The 25,310-nt window shown below is 40.7% G+C and overlaps 1 protein-coding gene across 4 annotated transcripts in view; it reads left to right on the top strand.

Annotated features, from left to right (window-relative positions):
* KCNAB1 (potassium voltage-gated channel subfamily A regulatory beta subunit 1) overlaps positions 1 to 25,310 on the top strand; it is a 370,921-nt gene that overhangs the window by 293,562 nt on the left and 52,049 nt on the right. For all 4 annotated transcript variants that reach the window (XR_009551559.1, XM_007521072.3, XM_007521074.3 and 1 more), the window contains exons 6-8: positions 1,590 to 1,634; positions 7,064 to 7,107; positions 15,256 to 15,342. Coding sequence is in view for 3 of the 4 variants with exons in the window: in XM_007521072.3 (XP_007521134.1) it covers positions 1,590 to 1,634; positions 7,064 to 7,107; positions 15,256 to 15,342 (176 nt within the window). In the remaining variant the exon portion in view is untranslated. The remainder of the gene's footprint in view (positions 1 to 1,589; positions 1,635 to 7,063; positions 7,108 to 15,255; positions 15,343 to 25,310) is intronic.

Below are 25,310 nucleotides of genomic sequence, written 5' to 3'. Positions count from 1 at the left end.
TTGCTCTAATAATATATCTCAGGAAGGTGATGGATGGATTAGCCAGGAAGGAGCATCAACCCTTGTGGGTGCACGATCTCCAGGTGCATATATAAATCTGTTGTCCTGCCACTATGGGGATTCAAATTGCTTTTCAGGGCATTGACTTCAGTGGGGTAGGGTTGCTGACGTTTTCTACAGATTTTTCTTCTTGCAGCCAAGTTGTCAAACCTGTCACCATAGCTCCCCATTGGTTGTTGTTAATCATGCTAGCTAGGCTTTCATACCTGAGGCCCCAGGCATCAGCTCTCCAGCTCACAGAATCATAAATGCCTTATTTCAAGTACTCCCAAAGTTTTATCTTAACCTTTGAATCTCTGGTGATTTTTTTTTTTATCCTTCTAAACTGACTCAATTGAATTTCATATCTGGTGGAACTAAATGACACTGAGATCTGCCTCCATATTTTAAATTATAATACTACCATTCTCCAGACATGCTTTTTTTATATAATCGTAACAATGCAATTGCATTTCCTGCCCTTGAGTACAGTTTTGAAAAGGTGGACATTTCATTCATAGTATAAACTCTTTACGCAAAAGGATTTTGGACTTCTTAAAGTTGTATTTCCATGTAATAAGATACTCAGAGGTATTTTGTTTCTATAACAAATGTTATTCTCAACATTTCTTGACTATTACAACTTACATCATCATTCTTCCTTTCATGTATCCATCCATTCCTTCCTGGGATGTGAAATGATTAAAAAGTCCTCACTCAGTGGTAGTGAAGCCGGTCAAGCGAAGCACAAGCACCTGTGCAAGGATCCAGGTTCAAGCCCCAAGCCTCCCACCTGCAGGGGGGTTGCTTCACAAGTGGTGAAATAGGCCTGCAGGTGTCTTTCTCTTCCCCACTCTGTCTTCCCCACCTCTCTCGATTTCTCTCTGTCCTATCCAACAACAATGACAGCAATAACAACAACAACAATGATAAACAAGGGCAACAAATGGGAAAAAATAGCCTTCAGGAGCAGTAGATTCGTAGTACAGGCACCAAGCCCCAGCAATAACCCTGGAGGCAAAAAAAAAAAAAAAATTCTCACTCAGAGGCACTGGGGTTCATGGTCCTTGCAAAAGAGTATGATTTACCCCCAGAAACATCTACATTCAATCGACATTATGTTAGACATTATGAAAGTGTTTTGGTGGTGGTGGTAAGTTTGCTAGTGGTATTTATTTGAGCTGCCAAAACATTCCATCCTTGAAATTCTTTCACATTCCTTCTCACTGACCATCTCTAAGCCTCCATCCATACCATTCACCTTGGCTTTATTACTGTCCAGACACCCACTTTCAGTCTCCACAACCACTCCCTTCTGGCTCCCCCAGGTAAGATCTTTTTCCTCCAGTGTCCTATCCAGAATCTGAATTCAAACCTCCACTCTTATCTTCTGCTTGTTCTGACACTTCAGAGACATGGGTAGCAACTATTTCTGTAAGATTTTTTTTTAACGAAGTACAGTTGTTTCTGGTGCTCTAATGATAATAACATAAGCTGGGACAATAACGTATCATGTATTTACTATTTCTTTGTGTTTGTTTGCCATCCAGGAGGTCCAGTCTGGTCATAACAACCAAACTCTACTGGGGTGGAAAGTAAGTTTCATTTTTATTTTCTCTACCACAACAAGAGACAACTAGCAGTTTGTGCTTTGGATCTCTTAGACCATCATTTTACATCTAACACACTAAAATGAATAGATTCAGAGAGATTATTTTCTCTCAAAGGAAAGAGCAATTCTCTCAGGAGTCAATTTTAGCAAGATGACCCCAAAGAAATTTGGTGCGAAACATGTGGTCACTTGTTACCATGTGAATCATGGAGATTTTTCAAATACCAAGCTTATACTTAGATCCATTTCCAAAATAGAGTTCCACTTTTGAGAAAAGAAAGTAAGCACATAGCATCACAGAGGAAAAGCTACTCAAATCTGCCAAAACTTAAGAGACTTCTATAGACTGTAGAGATAAAAATACTTTGTAAGTCTCTGATCATTCTGCAGAGGGCTCTGAAAGTACTGATCAAAAGGGCTCCCTCGCTAGAAAATAACAGGAAGCATCCTGCATTGCTGTCAGACCAGTGAAAGAGGAGTCCTTTCTCTGTGGTGGGATGAAGACAAATTTCACAGGATGAATGGGTTTCTGATAGGCCTGTTGGTGTTTGAACGGGTATTTACATTATTCATTATGACTTAGAAGTCTGGCCTTTTTGGAAAATGTGTAGGAAAATAGAGAGCTCGGGGACTGGGTGGTGGCGCACCTGGTTGAGAGCACATGTTACAATGCACAAGGACCCAGGTTCAAGCCCCCAGTCCCTACCTTGATTTCTCACTGTCTCTAATATATAAAGATAATAAAAAAAAATTTTTAAAGGGGTGAAATAGAGAGCTCTTCCAGATACATTTTTTATGAAAATCTCAGCTTGCTAGAAGCTGTAACAACAAAGAGGAAAATAAAAGCTTATTGGGCTGGAGAGACAGCATAGTGGTTGTGCAGAAGATTTTCATGCCTGAAGCTCTGAGGTCCCAGGTTCAATCTCCAACACTACCATAAACCAAAGCTGAGTAGTGCTCTGGTCTTTCTCTCTGTATCTCTCTCTCATTAAAATAAAATAAATAAAATATTTTAAAAAATAAATAAAAGCTTATTTACCTCTTTATAATTGATAGGGAATAATAAAAGCAAAATTGGAGTTTCTTTTTAAGACTCTTCAAATCTATACATATGTGTACACAAACATACACATTTGAGCCTGTTTAAGGTAAATATGAAGGCAAAAAAGGTGAAATTTAGGCTTATTCCTGTTGTCATCTATATAGAAATAAAGCAACATGGTAGTCTGGGTAGCACAGTGGCAAGAGCATTGAACTCTCAAGCATAAAGTCCTGAACTGGATTCTCAGCATCACATGTGCCAGAACGATGCTCTGAGTCTCTCTCTCTCATGTTAATAAATAAATATTTACTTATTTATTTGTAATCCATTTTGTCCTCCTTTTTGTGGATTATTAGCTATTTGCTCTTTTCTAGTACAAGAAAAAGTCAGCATTTAATAGCATGAATACAGACCATTTGCATGGCTGTGAATTATATAGTAAAATGGGGACAAGCTTTACACTCTGTGTTAAGGAACATGGCCATTGAGGGGGGGGGGGGAACAAGAGTTTTGAGGGGGTGGACTCAATTTCTCTGTAAAGACAAAAAGATGATGTTTCTCAGCTCAAGATTTTGCTATTTAGTTTATATTAGGGTTGAGTATAATCTTACCCCTGCAGGAGGGAACCAGGGGATTGAATCCTGGCCTTTGCACAATGTGATCTGTGTATTCTGTCATAGGTGTGGGACCACCCTGCCCTTCGTAATAGTAATATATATATGAAACACTGACAAAAACCATAGGATAAGAAGGGTACAACTCCACAAAATTCCCACCACCAGATCTCTGTATCCCATCCCATCCCCTGATAGCTTTCCTGTTCTTTATCCGTCTGGGAGTATGGAACCAGGGTCGTTGTGGGATGCAGAAGGTTGAAGGTCTGGCTTCTGTAATTGCTTCCCCACTGAACATGGACGTTGACAGGTCGATCCATACTCCCAGCCTGTCTCTCTCTTTCCCTAATGGGTCAGGGTTCATAATAGTCTTTTACCTTGTCAGTTTCTGTGAGATCTGTTGGGACTTTTTCCTGTTTCATTTCTGATCCTATTAGGAATTTCTCTTTTTTCTTTTTTTCCCTTAGTGATCTGAATTAAGGGTTTGTCCATTGTGTTTATAGTTTCAAAGAAGCAGTTATTCATTTCACTCTTGTTTTTCCAACAGGGTTATCACTGAGGCTCCATCCTACTCATTTCTTTTTGCTGTATTTTCTTTTTATTTCTATTTTGTCTATTTTTTCTCTAATTTTCATCATTTCCTTCTTCCAGACTTTAGGATTAACATGTCCTTTCTCTCTTTAGGTGTTCTTTCTTTCTTTAAATTATTTATTTGTGATGAATAGTATGCTAATAATCTTTTTTAAAAGGAATAAAAGCAACATAGTGCCTGTAAAAAATACAGATTTACATTGTGCTCTCATTGTGCCATTGCAGTGGTACACAAAGCCTCTTCTAGGGAGTCAGATGGTGACCTGATAAGTACACACATTACTTACTATTCCTAAGGAGCTGGGTTGGAGCACCTGCTCCTCACATGCAGGGGAGAAGCTTCATATGTGGTGCAGCAAGTAGTACAGATGTCTATCTCTCGCTATGTATTTCCCTTTCCTGTTTCAATTTCTTCCTGTCCTATCAAATAAAGGGGTGGAGGGAATGGGGGGGGCAAGGTCATCAGGAGCAATAGATTAATCATGTAGGTGTCAAGCCTGAGCAATAACCCTGGTGACAATAAAATAAATAATTAAGAGATCGTATCTATAATTTAGAAATAAACAGGAAAGAAGGCAGTCCATCATATATTAGAGTAGTCCATACAATATTATCCCCTATACTTATAAAACCCAAGGGGGACAAGGCAGTGGCATGTCTGGTAGAATGCACATGCTGCCAGCTACAAGGATCTGATTCAAGCCCTCAGTTGCCACCTGCAAGGAGGAAGCTTCACAGGCAGTGGAATAAGTCTGCAGATGTCTCTCCTCTCTTCCTATTTCCCCCTTTTTCTCTCAATTTGTCTCTGTATCTGTCAGCAAAAGAAAGGGGGGGTGGCCACTGGGTACACTGGATTCATAGTGTAGGCACCAAGCCCCAGTAGCAATTAAAATAAAAATCACCAAGGTGCATGATGAACTGTGAAATAGACTGTGAAATGCTGTGAAAATAGACTGCTAAAGGTATTAATGTGCAAGAAATAACTATCAACACTTTAACATTGTAGAGCCATATCTCTTTCAAAGTGGCTAGAGCTTGAGAATGATTTGGACAGGTAAAAGTCCTGATTGAAGATTTGGCTTGTTAGGAGACTAACTTATGGAAGGCTTGGGTTTATCACATTTTATTTATTTTTTACTAGATATTTTATTTATTTATTTTATTTATAAAAAGGAAACATTGACAAAAACCATAGGATAAGAGGGGTCCAACTCCACACAATTCCCACCACCAGAACTCTGTATCCCTCCCCTCTCCTGATAGCTTTCCTTTTCTTTAACCCCCTGGGAGTATGGACCCAGGGTCATTATGGGATGCAGAAGATGGAAGGTCTGGCTTCTGTAATTGCTTCCCCACTGAACATGGGCGTTCGCAGGTCAATCCATACTCCCAGCCTGCCTCTCTCTTTCCCTAGTGGGGTAGGGTTCTGGGGTAGTGGGACTCCAAGACACACTGGTGGGGCTGTCTGCCCAGGGAAGTCTGGTTGGCATTATGGTAGTGTCTGGAACCTGGTGACCCAGTAATAAGGCTTAAGGGTTGACATTTCACACCTGACGTCTCTGGACACACTCTGAAGTGAAGCATGCCGAGGTGGTACTCATTGTTTTGATTAGGTTGGGATCAGCAAATGCATTTTCATTTGGTATGAGTTGAGAGAAGCATGCAGGAAAGTAAACCCCACCCTAGAGGTTCTAGGACTGGGGAAATATAGGCTCTATAGAAGCCTATATAGGAAGCAGGAGGTTCCTGCTGTCTCAGGGTTTAAGAAGGCAATCGATAGTTATTGGTGTAATCAAATTATTTGGCAGTTGGGTTAACTTTGAAAATCCCTCTGTTAGGATTTTCTGTATCATACACAACATCACCATAATTTATGTCCTTTGATGTTATTTGTATATAGCTGTGTCTTATAAAGTAATACCACCAGTTGCTTCTGTTCTCCCTGGCCTAAGCTTTTTTTTTTAATTAATTAATTTATTTAAAAAAGGAGACATTAACAAAACCATAGGATAGGAGGGGTACAACTCCACATAATTCCCACCACCAAATCTCTTTTAAGAGAGTCAACATTTCAAAGATTCAGTCTATGGTCTGTACATTAAAAAGTTTGAGACATTCAATCAGTTTTTCCCTTCTCATAATAATTAAATAGTGATTTATATGACTACAAGTTATAATAGGAGTCTACATAAACACCATTCCCACCATCAAAAGACAGTTTCACATTTTAAAAAGATAGCAGTTGTTAAAATTTCCTTTGACCATCAAAAAGCACTTTTAAATTTGCTTCTTTACTCAGAGAAGCTAATGATATCAGCAGCTTGGCTGTCTAACAAACTTATGTCAGGCCATGTTTTTTGTTTGTTTGTTTTCTTTCCTTGGGGCTTGTAAAGAACAGGGTTGGTGAGGCCAGGTGGTGGTCCACCAGGTTAAGCACACACATTACCATGTGCAAGGTCCTGGGTTCAAGCTCCTGCTCCCCACCTGCAAGAGGGACACTTCACAAGTTGTGAAATTGGTCTGCAGGTATCTTTCTTTTTCTTTCTGTATCTCCTTTTCCCCTACCCTCTCAATTTCTGTCTGTCCTAACCAATAAAATAAAAAGAAGGAAAAAGAAAGAAGGAAAAAGGAAGGAAGGAAGGAAGGAAGGAAGGAAGGAAGGAAGGAAGGAAGGAAGGAAAAAAAATGGCTTCCAGGAGCAGTGGATTGGTAGTGCTGGCACTAAACCCTAGCAGTAACCTTGGTGGCAGAGAAAGAGAAGGAGGAGGAAGAAGAGAAGTAGAGGGGGAAGGACAGGGAGAGAGGGAGTAAGAGGGGGGAGGGGAGAAGGAGAAGGGAGGAGGAGGAAGAGGGTTGGAAGGTTGAGTCATACATCACCTTGCATGTGGACAGGGTATCTGTGACTGGGTTACCACTACCATGATAATATGACAGCCATGGCTAACTCCTCTCCTGGAGTCTCCAGAGAAAAGGGGTTCAGTGTGCTGCCCTGCAGTCCTCTCTCTTCAGTCCCCGGTGGTGCATAGTTAGCCAAGAACAGCTTAGAAAATTAGCAATTCGTTTCATGTTAAGAGTAATTATTCTCTTGTACTTTTGAAACAGTGATTTAAAAAAAAAAAATAGCACACCCCCATTCAAAGTCTTTTGCTTCTTTTTTTCTGCTAGAGCTGAAACGGAAAGAGGGTTGTCAAGAAAACATATTATTGAAGGTGAGTACTGTTGTTTCCATTTGATTTTCCTCTGTGGGCTGCTGATTCAAGAAAGGTATCAACCAAACTGGTTCAGAGCACATTGGGAAGGGGAGGAAATTCTCTATAAAAAGAACCGTAATCAACCAAGTTTCTTCCTGGGGAAATGAGGGTGGTGGTGGCAGGTACAGTGCTACAGAGGGAAGAATGGAACCTCAACAGAAAACAGCCAGATTTTCTAAAACACTTCTCCTTTCTAACCATGCTAATATTCCCATAGAACTTTTTTTTTTTTTGCCTCCAGAGTTATTGCTGGGCTCGGTGCCTGCACCATGAATCCACTGCTCCTGGAGGTCATTTTCCCCCCTTTTGTTGCCCTTGTTGTAGCCTTGTCATGGTTATTGTTGTTGTTGATGTAGTTCATTGTTGGATAGGACAGAGAGAAATGGAGAGAGGAGAAGACAGAGAAGGGGAAAGACAGACACCTGCAGACCTGCTTCACCGCCTGTGAAGCGACTCCCTTGCAGGTGAGGAGCCAGGGGGTCGAACCGGGATCTTTATGCTGGTCCTTGATTTTCGTGCCACAGGTGCTTAACCCACTGCCCTTAACTTGCTACTGCCCAACCTCCCTACCCCCTTCTCTGAAGCACTTCCTCAAGGTGAAGCCATTTGTATGCTAATAGTCCCAAACTCCTATTGGGGTCACAACAAATAGTGATAACCCAGTACCAGAAAAATGTGCTTATCTTCTATATCACTTACACAAATGAAATCCCTCCTCAGGTGCTGGTGTACAGTTTGACATTGTAAAGTCAGACTAAAACAGGCACTTAAGACCATTGCTATTTCTGTTTTAGCATTTGCCCCTGTCCTGTGTCTTTCCTCTACCATGGAGTTTGTCAGGAACAAATAATCAAGTTGACTTGAGTTCCAAGCTCAACAATCAGGGCAATCATGTGTTGTCAGAAAGTTAGTGATTGGTGGAGGGTAGGTAGCATAATGGTTATTCAAATGGCCTCTCATGCCTGAGGCTCTGAAGTCCCAGGTTCAATCCTCCACACCACCACAAACCAGAGCTGAACAGTGCTCTGGTAACAAAACAAAAAAAAGATTATTTTTTTTCTTTTTATTCATTTATGTTATTGCCACCAGGTTATTGCTGGGGCTTGGTGCCTGTATGATGAATCCACCACTCCAAGTGGCAAATTTTTCCTTTTTTTTTTCCTTTCTATTTTATTTGATAGGACAGAGAGATATTGGGGGGAGAGATAGGAAGGGAAAGAGAAAGAGAGACACCTGCAGACCTGCTTCACTACTCATTAACTATCTCCCCTACAGATGAAGAACAGACTCTCGAACCTGGGTCCTTGGATAAGTGATAAGTGTGCTCAACCGGGTGCACCGCTGCCTGGCTCCTTGATTTTTCCTTTCTTTTCAAATATATTGATTGGCATAAGAAATTCAGAAGTGGTTTATACTGGCAATCAATAAGGACATATAAAATTGAAGAGAAATAGAATTAAAAAGATTTGCTACCATGTTCTCCCCATTGTAAAATTCGCCATTGTTAATATTAGCCAATATGTACACATAATTTTGGAATTCTCCCTCTTTTTTAAATGAGTTTCCTTCCAGATTTGTATGACTAATAGAAATAACTTAAATTCTGCCTTTTAATGAGTTAGAAATTCTCCTAGGAACTAATCTCTCAGGGTGGATAAACCAGTTTAGTTGATCTTCAGGATGACCCAAATTCAAACTGTAATACAAAAAATTCACACTTCAGAGATTGCCGATGAATTGAGACCAATTATTATCGTGTTGTTATCATTGGTGTTATTTTGTAGCTCATAGTTTCATCCAAAGACAAGTGCTCAAGAGGGCAAGAGAGTTAGCTCAATGTCAGAATCCAAGTGTGATTCTGTCGACAGGCTGAAATTAGGCGAATGAACAGATTTTTGCAGAAAAGAGGAATCATGAGTTTCTAGATCCTCCGAAAACTTTGAAGAGGTTTATAAATAATTTTATCTTTGGCCTTTTGGGGAGGGAGTGTTAGCGAGCAAAAATCAAGCCACCATCCACTGCAAGGAAGCAAAGATGTTTATTCACGAATTCGAATCCGGGTCAAGTGGTGACTGACAGCAGTCCACCAGCTCGACCTCGAACAAGGCCCAAACCACACAATTTATAGGATTTTTGAATACACTCAGGGAGGGAGAACACATCACCTTATCAATCTATATCCAATAACATGCTATAGAAAACATGGAATCCAATCATTTCAAACCTAGCAAAATGCATGATCCACTCAAAGCTAATTTCAAACATTGCAAAACCACACAACCAATAGAACCTAGCCAGGTAGGGTCACCACATCCTCCCGCCATCAGTTGCAAACTTCTGGTAAACAGTTTCCTTGTGCAAAGGTCCTGATAAGCCTTGCCTGTGTGAGGGGTCTTGGTAAACAACTAGTGGCTTACTGATTAGGTTCTGTTTTTCTGGGGGAAAGGGTAACGAATTTTCCATCTTACAGGGAGGTGAGGGGTACTTGTTTTGTGATGAAGGTGATTTCATTCAAATTGGAGGTTCAAAGGCCTTTTAGAGAAGACAGAAGTCAAGTGCATGTGTGCTGAGTGACTGGCCCACCTGAATTAGTTTAGAGTGTAAAATGAGCTCGACTTGTGCATAATGTAGTTGTGGGAAAATTCATATGTAATACCTTTTCAATGAGCGCAAAGGCCCCAACTTGAATCTAGTTCACAAGGGGAGAAAATGCCAGAGTCCTTTTTAAAAAAAAAAAAAAAAAAAAGATTCTATTTATTTATTCATGAGAAATGATAGGAGAAGGAGAGAGAGAAAGAACCAGACATCACTCTGGTACATGTGCTGCTGGGGATTGAACTTGGGACTTCAAGCTTGAGAGTCCAAAGCCCTATCCTCTGCACCACCTCCCAGACCACCAGAGTCCTTTACTTTGGTGCAATACACCAACTCCAGTCCAAGTTCTACTTTGTATTTTCACTTCTGATCTTCTCTCTTAATTTTTGTTCATGAGTGAGAGCATCCCGTATTCATCCTTATCTTTCTGGCTTCTCTCACTCAACATGGTTCCTTCAAGTTTGATCCAAGATGAAGTGAAGAAGGGGAATTTGCCATTTTTTAAATTTTATATACTTTCTTATATAAGTACATAAATATATTACATATAGCTTTTCAAGTGACTACAGTGAAAAGAAATCAAAGTTTATAGTTTTTCCTTTAGGTTCTGAAGCTTGACAGAAACTGTACTGTTTTTAAGATGGACATTAATTTGGGGCTGGGTGGTAGCTCAGCGGGTTAAGTGCACATAAGGTTTCGACAATTGTTACTCATTGCAAAAATTAAACCAAAATGTGGTTTTATTGTTTTTTTTCTGCTATTCCTAAAATAATGAAGGTGGTCTTATATATTAAATCACATATCAATGGGTGGGAGGCGATAGCATAATGGTTATACAAATAGACTCTCATGCCTGAGGCTACACACTTGGCTCCAGGTACAATCACCCCACACTAACATAAGCCAGAGTTTACATTAAAAAAAATTTTTTTGTGAACTATCTTGCCAACCCTATTCATTTAATTAATTAAGATCTTTCTTTCCTTCCCCTTTTCTTTCTTTCTTCCTTTCTTTCTTTCTTTCTCTCTTCCTTTCTTCTTTTGCCTCCAGGGTTATCTCTGGGGCTCAGTGTTGGCACTAAAAATCACTGTCTTGGGTGGCTATTTCTTCCTTAAAAATTTTTTTTTAAATATTTCTACTTTATTTTTATTAGACAGGACAGAGAAATTGAGAGGAAAGGGGAGAAAGAGAGGGAGAGAGGAAGACACCTGTAAGCCATTAATCCCCCCAATAAAAAAAAAGTATATAAAATAACTAGCCTGGGGGCTGGGTGCTAGAGCACCTGGTTGAGCGCACATGTTACAGTGCACAAGGCCCCGGGTTCAAACCCCTGGTCCCCACCTGCAGGAGGAAAGCTTTGAGAGTGGTGAAGCAAGGCTGCAGGTATCTCTCTGTCTCTCTCCCACTCTATCTCCCCCTTCCTTCTTGATTTCTGGCTTTCTCTATCCAATAAATAAATAAAATAAAATAATAAGCAAAAATAAAAATAAATAAATAAAATAACTAGCCTGCAAGCTTTTTGAAACATTGCCAGCTCACTTCTGGCTATCTCCTTAAAGGCAGTGAGCCTCTTCTCCCCTGTCCCCCCAGCATTCCTTCCCATGCTGGCTGGTGCTCAGGGCCCCACTGAGTCAACAGTGCTCTCAGCTAATGCACAGTGGGAGGCACTTCCCCTCCTCAGCTTATGATAAGCTGCCCCTGGGAGCCCAGGTTAATGCATGCTTGGCTGTCTGCTTGACAGTGCCTGCCCCCAGACCAGTTTTCAGTAAACATTTGCTAATGGGAAATAGGACATGAGCATTGTTTATTGGGGACAACCCATGCATGACTCTTTATGTCTCTGAGTTGCTATGATTTAGCTATTTCCACCAGATGAAAGTATCCAAAGAGGAACTGGCAGGTCCACCTCCTCTGGATTGCAATCAGATCACTTTGTTCCATTTTGTCTTTGGACGGATGAGAAAAGTATGGACCAGAGTTGCTAGGAGACATGGACAAGACCATCCAGGCCTGTGCTAACCCTGGATCTCAAACCCTATGTCTCCTTCACATAGACGTCCCCTTGGAATGGGAGTTTGGTTCATCCAGCTACCAAGAGCACCCTGTGGCTGACTGTTGTGCAGTCTGGACTTTCTGTGGCTCCGCTCCACCAACCTGCCTTCCCCCTGACCTTCGTACTCACTAACAGCCATTCACATCTTGGGCCAAAATCAAGGAGTCAACCTTGATCCTTTGCCTTCAACCCCCTGTGCCCAGCAGATCCATAAACCCTCGTGATCCTGCTTACACAGCTTGCCCCCAGTATAAGCACTGTTCATCAGCTTGGTCCAAAATGAATCAAACGGAATAACCTCAGCTCTGGCCTCCCTCCTGCTGCCACTAGCCCCAAGGTCATTGTCAGCAGACTGGCCAGTTCAAAAGTGAAATCTGAGTGGGGTAAATGATAAATTATTATTTGCCCCACTGAAACCCCCTTCTCCTCACCTCCCATCCACCCACCAATGTTTTCCCTTCACGTGTAGAGTAAAATCCAACATTCACACCAGAAATTACAACACTTATGTGTGGGGTCATCAGCCTTTTGCTCCAGTGCAGAGTAAGGCCCAGGTGGCTCACTGGGTGATAAGGCGCTTCCTCTCATTCTCACATGGAAACACTGTAACTAACCTCTGTTTCAATACACAGATAGAATGATACCCTCAGAGCAAGAATGAAGAGATGAGAAATGACTGAATACAATGAGTCTGGCATTTATTATCAGGTCCATCTGGTTATTTATGGACAGACATAATCTCCTTGAAAATGAACCTATGCTGATGCTGCTGATGCTCCCAGTGGGCTCTGTTAACTCCCTGGAGATGAATACTATTCCCATGAGTCTTTCTTTCTCCCTCAGCCCAGTACCATTTTAGGATGAAATGGGGGCTTAGCACATGCTTACCTGGGAGATGTGACTTGAGTCATGACTGACTTCCTAAATCACACAGGGATGAGTATTTGTAGATCTTCTAGTTACCCTCAACTCACACAGAATTGTTTGGAAGAGTATATCATTAAGACACTTGTTTCCAATGGTAGACACAAGCCAGAATTGTCCCTAACTGCCTATCTCCAGGACCAGCAGAGTCCATGAAAATCCTTGATATTTCATCTCTAGCACCTCTCATTCCGAATTTCTCCCAAATATGAACACCGCTGTGATAATCACCCTATTTCTTTTTTTTTTATTTAATAAAGGATTAATTAACAAAACCATAGGGTAAGAGGGGTACAACTCCACACAATTCCCACCACCCAATCTCCATATCCCACCCCCTCCCCTGATAGCTTTCCCATTCTCTATCCCTCTGGGAGCATGGACCCAGGGTCATTGTGGGTTGCAGAAGGTAGAAGGTCTGGCTTCTGTAATTGCTTCCCCGCTGAACATGGGCGTTGACTGGTCAGTCCATACTCCCAGTCTGCCTCTCTCTTTCCCTAGTAGGGTGTGTCTCTGGAGAAGCTGAGCTCCAGGACATATTGGTGGGGTCTTCAATCCAGGGAAGCCTGACCAGCGTCCTCATGGCATCTGGAACCTGATGACTGAAAAGAGAGTTAACATACGAAGCCAAACAAATTGTTGAGCAATCATGGACCCAAAGTGTGGAATAGTGGAGAGGAAGTGTTAGGGAGGTACTCACTGCAAATTCTAGTGTACTTCTGCTTTCAGGTATATATTTTGCAGTAGTTTATGGATACGTGTGAACATATGCTCTCTCTCACAGAAACTGGTATATATCTAGGTTTTGGGACTTTGTTAGAAAGTGAACCACCTGAGATGAAATTAGAGTATACTATGAAAGGAAAGGTCTCACCCGAGTAATGAAGCTGAAGGGTTGTCATTCCACACGTGAAGTCTCTGGACACAGTCTGAAGTGAAGCATGTTGAGGCGGCAATCATTGCGTTGGTTAGGTTGTGATCGGCAATCACCCTATTTCTATGGACTGTTGCCCTCGCAACATGTTGGACATGTCAACAAGCTTTCCTCTGATCTCTGGGGCACTGGATCTGAAGGTAGTTTAAGTTTTGTCAGTCCACTAAAGATTAGAGAACTGAGTCACAAAAGAAGGCCGCATAAGCCACATATGATCACACAGAATGCCGGGGTACTGACATCCAGCCTTTGCAACCTTGTTTGCTGGAGTATCCTGGCCTTCCTTTGCCTGTTGCATACCTAGAGTTGCTTCCCAAAAATGATGCACAACCTTTTTTTAATGGCTAATTTAATTTCTGGCTACCCCCTTGAAATAACTGGTAGTACCCCAGGCCTGAAAGTTGCCATGGTTTTTCAGAACAGACATTAGACCTTATAACACCTATCTCCCCTAATCTTTTCATTGATTTTTCTTTTAACAAGGCACCATCATAGATAAGCCTTTCTTCGAAACTGAGAAATATTTCCGGAACTATATTTAAGCACTCCATTTTCCTGTCAGAAAAGTAATTGCGGCTGGTCGATAAACCAGTTTGAAAATCAAATTTAAATGAGCCAAATTTAAATTTATAAGAGCTTCATTTAACATGCAATTAATTTTATGCCATAATAAAAAGAGAAAAACCTCCGACCTTCCTGGGGAAATTAAATAGGCTGATAAGGAAACGCTGGGTCTCATGGAAATGAGATAAAAATAATTCTTGAGCACTGTCATCCTTTGGTTACATAATATTATATACAATGCGTTCTATTTCAGACAACTATTAATTTTACCAAAATTAAATAATTTCTTCTGAGTACTCATGGGAATGTAGCCACATGGTTAAGACTGAAACAATAGATTGGTTCCCGATTTTTTTTTTTAAGCTCTCATCCTCTCCTCTATATCATTCCTTAAGTCTTTGTAGCTTCTAGTGTTTTTCTTTCTCTCTCTCCAACCTCCAAAGAATGGGAAAGAATAGAAATGGTAGAACTACACAGTATTTAAGGTTCTTCAAACTTTGTTCCATTAAGTAAAATGTTGAGTAAAGTTTTCATTTCCGAGCCCTTTGTTCCTGTTAATACTTATGTGTACATTCAGATAGGGTTGGCAGTCACGTATTTCTTATTTATGCCATTTCAATGTTTTTGACATGTGATATTATCTCTGACCCACTATGAATCTGCTCAGTGACTCAGAACATAACACTGATTTGCATTTTTCAAGAAGAAAGAAGTCAGACTCTTAAGCTGATTTTTGTTCTCAGCTTGGCTTCTAAATCCTGCCACACATGCCTGACTATACAAGATCATTACTGAACATCCATTTTCCAGTGGGATAGGAGGGCAAAAATCTTGGAGAAAGTCCTAAAACCATAGTAGGACTGAAGTCAGCCTTTGGTATGTTGTCAAGAGGTCCAAATATATTCAATTTTGCAGTGTCTTTGAAACCAGTTCAGTGTTTTAACAAAGTAATAATAATTATTGAAGAAAACTGAATGTAGCTTTTTTCTAATAGTTCTCATATTTGGATTTTTTTTTATTCCTTCTCTGCCCACAGGACTGAAAGGCTCCCTCCAGAGGCTGCAGCTGGAGTATGTGGATGTGGTGTTTGCAAACCGACCAGACAGCAACACTCCCATGGAAGGTGAGTGAAGATACCACATATGTGATTGATTCTAGTGCTAAAGCTTACTCCATTCACAGTAAGAAAGGAAACGGATTCAGACAGATTTGATTGGATATATAGAGAGATACAGACATAATTTTAAACTTTCTGGTTGATGTCTTTTGGTCTCAACATGTGCCCTCAGAGTCAGTGCTTTAACTGTTAGTAGACAGAGCATTGTGAGGCTGTCTCCTGTCAGGCACCAGGCTCACATTCTCCAGGTTCATTTCATTTTTGTGATTTCATCAGCTAAAACAATTCAGTTAATTGGAAGGGGAGTTTATAACCCAGCCATCATTATTTGGAAGCAAGTTCTCTGAGGGTCTCCCTCTTTTATAATGACTCTAAGTCTGATTAGTTACCAATCTGTGGTGACAGGCCCCGAGTGGGACATGCACAGAGGCGATGATACAAGAGTCACTACTTTAAAATCAGAGACATTTGCAATTTGATTGTTGATTTCCAAGGACCTGCAAGATTTTATTCTCCTTTCCATTATAATTGTTTGAAGACAGTAGCTTTAAGCATCTCTCCTTTGGAAGCTCTCAGAACTTTTCTTCAAAGACAGCTTATCTCCAATTTATATGTATCTATAACACCTACTAGAGATGCTTAAGAAAGGAGACGGCGTGGGAGGAAAAACTTAAAAAAAAAATCCTGTTGAAATTTTCAATCATTGTTTCCTACTTAGTTGAGATAAATGAGCAGTAAGATATTTGGGGGAAAGGAATGTTCTAGCTGTTTGAGATGCATAATAGTACATGGATTTAAAAGTTTTCAAAGAATTAGAATACTAATAGAAGCAAAACTACATTAAAGGTAAGTACCTTTGAAAGTTCAGAAGATAGTTCAATTTTGTAATAAATCCAATTTATACTAAGGTTCATTATTTCTACCAGGCTATACATGATTTAAAAAGGGGGGGAGTCAGGCGGTAGCACAGCACGTTAAGCGCACATGGCACCAAGCGCAAGGACCAGCGTAAGGATCCAGGTTTGAGCACCCAGCTCCCCACCTGCAGGGGAGTCGCTTCATGGGCGGTGGAGCGGATCTGCAGGTGTCTATCTTTCTCTACCCCTCTCTGTCTTCCCCTCCTCTCTCCATTTCTCTCTGTCCTGTTCAATAACGACAACATCAATAACAACAATAACCACAACAAGGCTACAACAACAAGGGCAACAAAAGGGGGGGAAACAGGCCTCCTGGAGCAGTGGATTCATGGTGCAGGCACTGAACCCCAGCAATAATCCTGGAGGCAAAAAAAAAAAAAAAAGTTTGGGGTCAAGTGAAGATGCACCTGCTTAAGTGCACACATTACAGTGTGCAAGGACCCAGGTTCAAACTCCTGGTCCCCACCTGCAGAGGGAAAGCTTCACAAGTGGTGAAGCAGGGTTGCAGGTATCTCTCTGTGTCTTTCCTTCTCTATCTCCCCCCCTCAATTCTTCCTCTCTGTACAATAATAATTTTTTTTTAAGAAAGGCAAAATTTTTTTCTAAGGCTTGCATTTCACAAGAGAAATCATGAAAATTTTTCTTACCATTATTCCTTACTCATCATTACTCTTACCATTGCTCAGCTCTGGTTTATGATGGTGCAGGGGATTTAACCTGGGACCTTGGAGCCTTGGGCATTTTATTCTGCAATACATGCATACACACACACACACTTTTTATTTTGTTTTGTTTTGTTTTGCTTTGCTTATTTATTTATTTATTTGAAATATTGGAGAGAAAGAATGTACCAGATATCTCTCTGGTGCATGTGCTGCCAGGGATTGAACTCAGGACCTCACACTAGAGAGTTCAATGCTTTATCTACTGTGCCACCTCCTGGACCACCACACACTCTTTTTTTTTTTTAATTTATTTATAAAAAGGAAACACTGACAAAAACCATAGGATAAAAGGGGTATCTGTACCCCATCCCCTCCCCTGATAGCTTCCCTATTCTTTATCCCTCTGGGAGTATGGTCCCAGGGTCCTAATGGGGTGCAGAAGGTGGAAGGTCTGGCTTCTGTAGTTGTTTCTCCGCTGAACATGGGTGTTGGCAGGTTGATCCATACTCCCAGCCTGCCACCCTCTCTCCCGAGTAGGGCGGGGCTCTGGTGAAGCAGGGCTCCAGAACACAACACACACTCTTTTTTTAGCCACAGAAAAATATTATAAACATTTACTTACATATCTGAGGGGTTTTTTTTTCCCCTAAAAGCTGTTGCCTTCTTGAGTCTGAGTAAATTGGGAGTTTTTTGTTACACAGTATCAGTGTTATAAATTCATAATAAAAATTGTCTGTGGAGATGACATGAAAATACATATTATATCAGAGCAAAATATAGCTATTTTATAAGGCAAATCATAAACATTTTGCAGAAGTGCTCATTTCGAGGATAATATCAATACTCTCAATGACATGTGAGAACAGCATGAACAGGTCTATGAAGCAAAAGTGTCCAATTAAATACCATTCGTTGGGACTGTGAAAGACTGAAATTGTTCCTCATTTAAGTGCCTAGTGACCACCTTTCTCTGTGGAAACATGTTCTTAAAATTACACCAAATACAAAATAAAAGAACATCTGGGGATTTTTAATCCTTTTAATATTTTTTGTCCTTTTTGCCCATCCTACCTATCTTTGATTGTAGAGAGATGATGTAGGAGTCTGAATCAGGAAACATTATGATTTGCAATATAGAAGAATATTCTCAATTAGGAACTAAATTGTGTGACAGTGATAAGATAATGAGGTCTGCCCTGCAGACATTGACTATGTGCTGGAATTTATTTAGAAGAGAGCTTACAAGTGTTCTTAAGAAATAAAAGAGATTGGGGGCCAGGTGGTAATGCACCCGGTTGAATGTACATGTTACAATGCACAAGGACCCAGGTTCAACCCCCTTGTCCACACCTGCAGGGGGAAAGCTTCACAAGTGGTAAAGCAGGGCTGCAGGTGTCTCTCTGTCTCTCTCCCTCTCTGTATCCCCCTGCCTCTCAGTTTCTGGCTGCCTCTATCCAATAAATAAATAAGGATAATAAAAAATTAATAAATAATAAAATAGATCACTGCTGATGGGATTTGTAACTGTAGCATTGTCCAACCCTGCTAGAATCAGAGAAAACTCACATTTCCCCTGAGTTTCTTACCGGCAGAACAGGAAGCCATTTGCTGTGAGTGATTGTCCAAGTGTAGAAATCTAATGAAAGGTATCAACAGTGGAGATTTGCCATGTGTTGATTAGGTCAGGGAACGTGGTGTTTTGGAGCTGGGTGACAATCAAATATCTCACACTGGAAAGTAGCCAGTTCTCTCCACCGCACCGCATCCTACCTTCTCATGGGCAGACCCACCCCTAGCTGCTCCATCTGGCTCTAGCCTTCTTCCTCTGCAGGGCACAGCATCACAAGCAATACTTCATGCCAGACTCATTCCAGAATAAAAGTTTCCCTGTGTGTTCCTCCTGAGCTTCAAGCTTAGCATACTCATTTGTTCCAAGGTGGGCCCAATGGAAATTCCAGCTTGTTAGTAGTCTCTGGAAACTCAGATAGATGGTCTCTATCCACAGTCTGTTCTCCTTTACTGTACCAGAGGGAAATATTGATCTGGGCAGTAGAGAGAAGAAAGGAAATAAAAAGACTGGGGTTGCCACAAAGCCTCAGGTGCTTTTGCTCCTCAACAACTGGGGGGGGAAAAAGTATCTCAACAACTGTATCTAGACTGTGTATTGCTATTAAGAGGAATTAACTGTTGCAATTATTTTGTAAACCATGTGTTTTGGGAGGGATAGTTGTTCATGTACAACAGAGTCTACCTTAGGACAGCTGTTAGTGTTTTAAACATCAGTTTAAATGTTATGAGCCATCAAAATGATGCTTGAAAATCCTACAGTAAGTTTTGTCAGTCAACGTTACCCTATAGCCATTAGTTGATTATTTAGTTTCTTCTTCAAATAAAGTGACAGAATCATTACCACATAGAAGCACCCAGTCGTTCCTTCATTTATTTAATTTTTTTTGTAATGACTGAGAAACCTTGAATATTCACAGACTTTCTAATTTTTGCAAATCACAGTGGCAGCTTCAGACTCACGGCTCAATTGCAGTGTAAGTGATGCACTACAAGTGTCAATATAAGTGATAAATCCATGGCTGCCAAATACATAGTGCTGGTTTTTCATGCACTAGATCTGTCTACATTGGTTCTGTGCTATATGTATGTGCCTGGTATGTTATAGTAGAATTTAACATATGTAGATCTGTTTTCTTGGTTTCAACCACTCCCTATCAACGTCATGGAGTCACAAGGCACATTAATTCATAATTTCTCCAAGTCACCTATTTTAAACTCTGGGAATCTGAGGAGCCCAGCTCAACTATTTATTTATTTGTTTGTTTGTTTATCAGTTTTGCTGTCAGAGTTACCACTGTGGGGGATGGGGGTTAAGGATATTAATGCAATTCCACTGCTCCCAATGGACTTTTCCCCACCTTTTTTTTTTTTGATAGGGTGAGAGAAGAGAGATAGAGGAGAGACACCACAGCACTGCCCCACTGTTCATGAACTGTTCCCTATGTAGGTTCCCCCATGGTGTGGCCAGAGATTCAGACCAGTCTCCTCACTCATAGCCAAGTGTGCTGTCTGCTGGCTGAGCTACCTCTCAGTCCCTTTAGCTTGTAAATACATTTGAAACAACTTTGAGCTGAAGCTATTGAAGTGACAACCCCATTCACTTGATTTGTACCACGAAGGAATTCTAATTGGGAACATTTCTAAAATAAACCAAGATGAGTTTCATGAGGCTTCTACATATCATATAGCAACCCTCTGAGCCAGAAAAAAAGATTAGCAGCAACTCCTTCAGAGCATATTGTCATCATATATCCAATTAGTTGTTGCCTTCCTTCCTCCCTGAGAAAATCAGCAGACAAAAAGTGAGTCCTCTCGAGAGAATGGCTAGATTCCAAGTGAGACTCTCTCTACAGTCTATACCCCCATGGAACACAAGCAGACATTTTAGGGCGGCAAGAAGATGTTCCTGATGACAGAGAGGAACGTGTGTGATTTATCCCCTGTCCTACTTGTTTATTTTTTCTGGTTCACCTGGTTGTAAGTCATTTTTCCTTCACAGCATCTGCTATGCCATCTGTCTCTGCTATAATATCTGGCATCAATGTCATGCTTTCCAATTCCGTTGTGTGTGTTTGGGGGGGGTCAGCTCCAGACTCTGTTTCTTCTTTCTTTTGAGGCTGTCTTCCTTCCAATAGAGTCACTGACAATTCCTTGGTCTCTGGGTCTTGTCTTCATTCTTCCATTTGCTGATATCCCAGCAGTTGCTTTAAAAATCTCTTCTTGAATGCATCACATGAAAGTTCATCCCTATATGAGTCATGCTGAACTGAGCTAGACGTGGTGTTCGTGTAGCTGAGGCTTTGTGCTGGGAGCTGTTTGGTTTGGTTTGCTGTTATTCTCAAATGCCAGGCTGATTTCTCCATCTCTACTCTTCCCACCACTCCAGAGAGGCAGAGCATGACCGTGGTCAGGAAAGGAGGCAGCAGACCACGCACCACCTCTGAATAGCAGAAAGACGACCCACTGTAGTTGGCAAAGTGGCAAAGTCTTGCTTTTTTTTTTTTTTTTTTTAGCTGAAAGGTGAAAACCCAGTCATTTAATTTTAGTTAAATTAAAGTTAACATGAAAGACCCTTAGAACTAAGCTTTCTTTTCATGCAGAACTTTTTACCCAATGAGCTTATCAGACAGAATCTGAGTCACTAGGTATTATTTCCACTATAATTGCAGTTCAAGTTATTTGTCTTCCCCTGCCAGCAGAACATAAAACAACACAGATGTTTTCATTTCAAATAAGAGATAAGAGATCAAAGTTAAAAAAAAAAAAAAAGATCAAAGTTAGCCTCACTTAATTTCCATAATGTAATCATACCAAGCAACCAAGTCCATGAGAATCTGTTTCTTTCTCAGCGATTTTGTTTAGTAAGGAATTTTAGCAGGGATTTGTAAAGACTCAGGAATCAAAAATAGACAACTGGCAACTTGGGAAATACCACCAAACACTGCAAATTCCACATACTGTAGATTTCAGAACCAACTTAAATTTTAGTGTCCAAAGGACAGCTTTTAGAAGAGCTGAATGACCAAAAGTCTGAAATATTGGGGGATTTTTCTCTTATCAAAAAAAAATCTGAAAATATCAAAGTGGATTACTCCTTATGCCCTTATATCTTATCATTTCTCTTGAAAGATAGCTCTATCTTCCTGAAAGATGTAGTAGAATAGGAAAGCTAGCAGGAGAGGGGATGGGATATGGAGTTCTGGTATTGTGGTGGGTATTGTGTGGAGTTGTACCCCTTTTATCCTATGGTTTTTGTCAGTGTTTCCTTTTTATAAATAAAAATTATTTTTTAAAAAATATGGATCAGTAGATACTCCTTATATATTGCTTGTGAGAATGTAAGCTGATATCACTTTTGAAAATAATTTGGCATTTTAAATAAAGGTAAAGATACATAAACTATAAACCAGCAAAAAAAAAATACTATGAAGATAATCTGTAATGATACTATCCTGTTGAAGCATGGCATAAACCACATATGTGTTTTAAAAGTTCTGTTTGGTACATTAAAAAGTGAAGAAAACAGGTGATCTTTATTGTAAAAATATTGTTTAACTAAATACAGACAATATTGTTTCAACATATAATCTATATAACAATTATTGAGACATTCAGTTTTTTTCATACTGAGTCTTAGAGATCTGTTATATATTTCAAACATAAAGCACATCTTAATTTGGGCCAGTCACATTTCAAGTGTTAAATAGCCACATGTGACTAGTGGTTACTGCATTTGGCCACATAGGTCTATTAAATTCTATTTTAAGAGCATCAAGCTCATAGCAGCTGTTTAAGAAATACTTATGTTGGGTTGGAGAATAGCTCACCCTGTTATAAATAGAACTTTTATACCAGGAGCTCAGAAGCCACAGGTTCAATCCCTGTATTACCTGTGCTAGAGCTGAGTCATATTATGGTATCTTTCTCATAATATTTTCAAAAATATTTATTGTATGGGGTCAGGCAGTACCACACCCAGTTGAGCATATATGTCACCATGCCCAAGGACCTGGTTTATAGATCTCCCACTCCTCACCTGTAGGTAGGAAGCTTCATCAGCAGCAAAGCAGGTCTGCAAGAGTCTCTCTCCCTCTCTACCTCCCTTTCCCCTCTCAATTTCTACTTGTCATCTCTAGTGGAGAAAAAAGGAAAATGGCCACTAGGTGTGACATATTGTTCATTGTGTAGGCACCGAATCCCTAGCAATAACTCTGGTGGCAAAAAATAAATTTAAAAATATAAATAAGAGAGTCAGGTGGTAGTGCAGCGGGTTAAGCGCATGTTGGGGAAATTGTGCAGCTGCAGTCACATCCACCATGTTGTCCCCTCAGGGTATTGTCAATTCCCAGGAGAGAAACCCTATTTCCGGAGTGCCTTGTTTCCTAGCCAATCCTGTCCCGACTAGTCACTTCCGGTTTTTGCCCTATAAAGCCCTCCTGCTTCAGCCTCTCTCTCTCTTTGCCTGCTTTTCACCTTGGTGACCTGACGCAGGGAAGTGTTGCACGTAGCGGGAGGCGGCCATTTTGCTAGCTCTTTGGGGCCTAACCGCGCTCTCACCCAACTCTGACATTACCGCATGAATGAAGATTTGTGTTCCCTCTCTGCTCTGGATCCCCTCTCTCTCCTGCGTGTTGCAGCCGGACATCGCAGGTGGCGCCAAGCAAGTGCAAGGACTGGCTTAAGGATCCTGGTTCGAGCCCCCGGCTCCCCACCTGCAGGGGAGTCGCTTCATAGGCGGTGAAGCAGGTCTGCAGGTGTCTGTCTTTCTCTCCCCCTCTCTGTCTTCCCCTCCTCTCTCCATTTCTCTCTGTCCTATCCAACAACAATGACATCAATAACTATAACAATAAAAAAACCAGAGCAGCAAAAGGGAATAAATACATAAATAAATAAAAACAAAAAACGATTTAAAAAAAGAAAAAAATATATAAATAAAATTATTGGATGGGTGGGTAATTAGATGAATGACTAAAAAGTGAGTATTTAGATAAATGCAGTCCTAAAATGAAATAGATCCACTTTCATTTTTTCTCTATGTGTTTAGAAACCTCTTTTGGTTTTCTAGCATCTGTCAACATCTAGTATCTGATGCAGTTTGACATATTTCAAGGTGATGTGAAGGCCAGGTTGCTGGCAGGCAGCTCTGGAACACTTTTGCATTCTGTTTCTCCTCATCTGGGCATCCAGATGCCCATCTTTCCAGAATCTAATAGAGGCCTAAATGAGCAGAAATGAATGGAGGAGTAATTTTTTTTTGGCTGGGCTATTGCCCCTGGGGATTAGTATATCAAATTAAAATTATCTAACACATTTCATCTATGAACTTGGCTAGGAAGCTCCCCTAGGTCTCTGGTGTCCCTCAGACAATTTAACCTCCTGGCTTGAAAGACTAGGGCAGCTGAGTTTTTAAGAAATTAATTTGGAGGAAATGGTTTTCATATCCAAAAAAAAAAAGATGAGCCAAGCCCTGTGAGCCAAGCCTGTGGCAAAGACAAAAAAAAAAAAAAAAAAAATCCTCTAGTTTTACTACATCAGTATTATTTCTGTCTTAACTGTGAATTCTCATGTGCGCGCACACACACACAATGTTACTGCAACTTTAAACCTATTAACTTGATGTTGTATCCTTTAAGAAGTCATATTGGGCTAGGTGGTGCAGCTGGTTAAGCGCACATATTACAGTGCACAAGGATCCAGGTCCAAGTCCCTGGTCCCCACCTGTAGGGGGAAAGCTTCACAAGTTGTGAAGCAGGGATGCGGGTGTCTTTCTGTCTCTCTCCCTATCCCCCCTTTTCTCTCTGTCCAATAATAAACAAATATATAGTTTAATAAGTCATATCAATAGAGAGGGGGAAATTCATTGTATTCATTCTAGGAAAGAGTGAAGGGATGATGGATTCCTTTTGGTTTCTTGGAATTTTTGGTACATCTCTGGCTTTTGGTGGTGCGGGGAATTGATCCTGGAACTTTGGAGCCTCAGGCATGACCATTATTCACCCCCACCCTTTTTGTATATCTCTTTAGAAGATCTTATGTTGGTGGTCTGGGAGGTGGTGCAGTGGATAAAACACTGGATTCTCAACCATGAGGTCCTGAGTTCAATCCCCAGCAGCACATGTATCAGAGTGATGTCTGGTTCTTTCTCTCCTCCTATCTTTCTCATGAATAAATAAATAAATTATTTTTTAAAAAAAGAAGAAGATCTTATGTTGCTATTCATGGTGAAACTCCTCTTTGGGACAATATTTGTGTAGATTGAACTAAGGGTGTGTGAGACTCCAGTGGAAGTGGCTGGGCTTCAGAGCCAACCAAGCTTTGTGGAGAGCCCAGGAAACAATCAAGGCCCAAAACTGGCAAGGGAATTTGTTTCTAGCCAATTTTCTTCTTGGATTGAGTTCTTCTTCTTCTAGCGTTTGCCCTTCTTCCGTAGCCAGTCAACAGCGTCAGGCTGAGCCTGATGTAAAGTTTCGAGACCTCCTTTGAATCTGGAGAGGTGGCAGTCATTGACTATGTGGGTCATAGTCTGTCTGTAGCCACAGGGGCAACTTGAGTGATTCTTTTAGAGAATAAGAGACAGAAAGGGACAGGGAGAGAGAGATAAAGCCAGAGAGAGAAGGAGAGATACCATACTCTTCCACCACCAGTGAAGCTTCTTCCCCTGTGCGTCCTCTCATGTGGAGACTGGGGGCTCTATCAGGTGAAATAATCTCCTGGCCCTTTTCCTTGATATTTTATCTAAAATCCTTTATGCTCTTTTAAACTAATGTGATTCTAGATTTTTTTCCAGAGTTAATATATTCATTCAAAGGATAGTCATGTGCCT

The sequence above is a fragment of the Erinaceus europaeus genome, chromosome 9 (assembly GCF_950295315.1).
Source record: "Erinaceus europaeus chromosome 9, mEriEur2.1, whole genome shotgun sequence".
Taxonomy (NCBI): domain Eukaryota; kingdom Metazoa; phylum Chordata; class Mammalia; order Eulipotyphla; family Erinaceidae; genus Erinaceus; species Erinaceus europaeus.
Note: the sequence above shows the minus strand (reverse complement) of the source record. Positions and strands in the feature narration are given on the sequence as shown.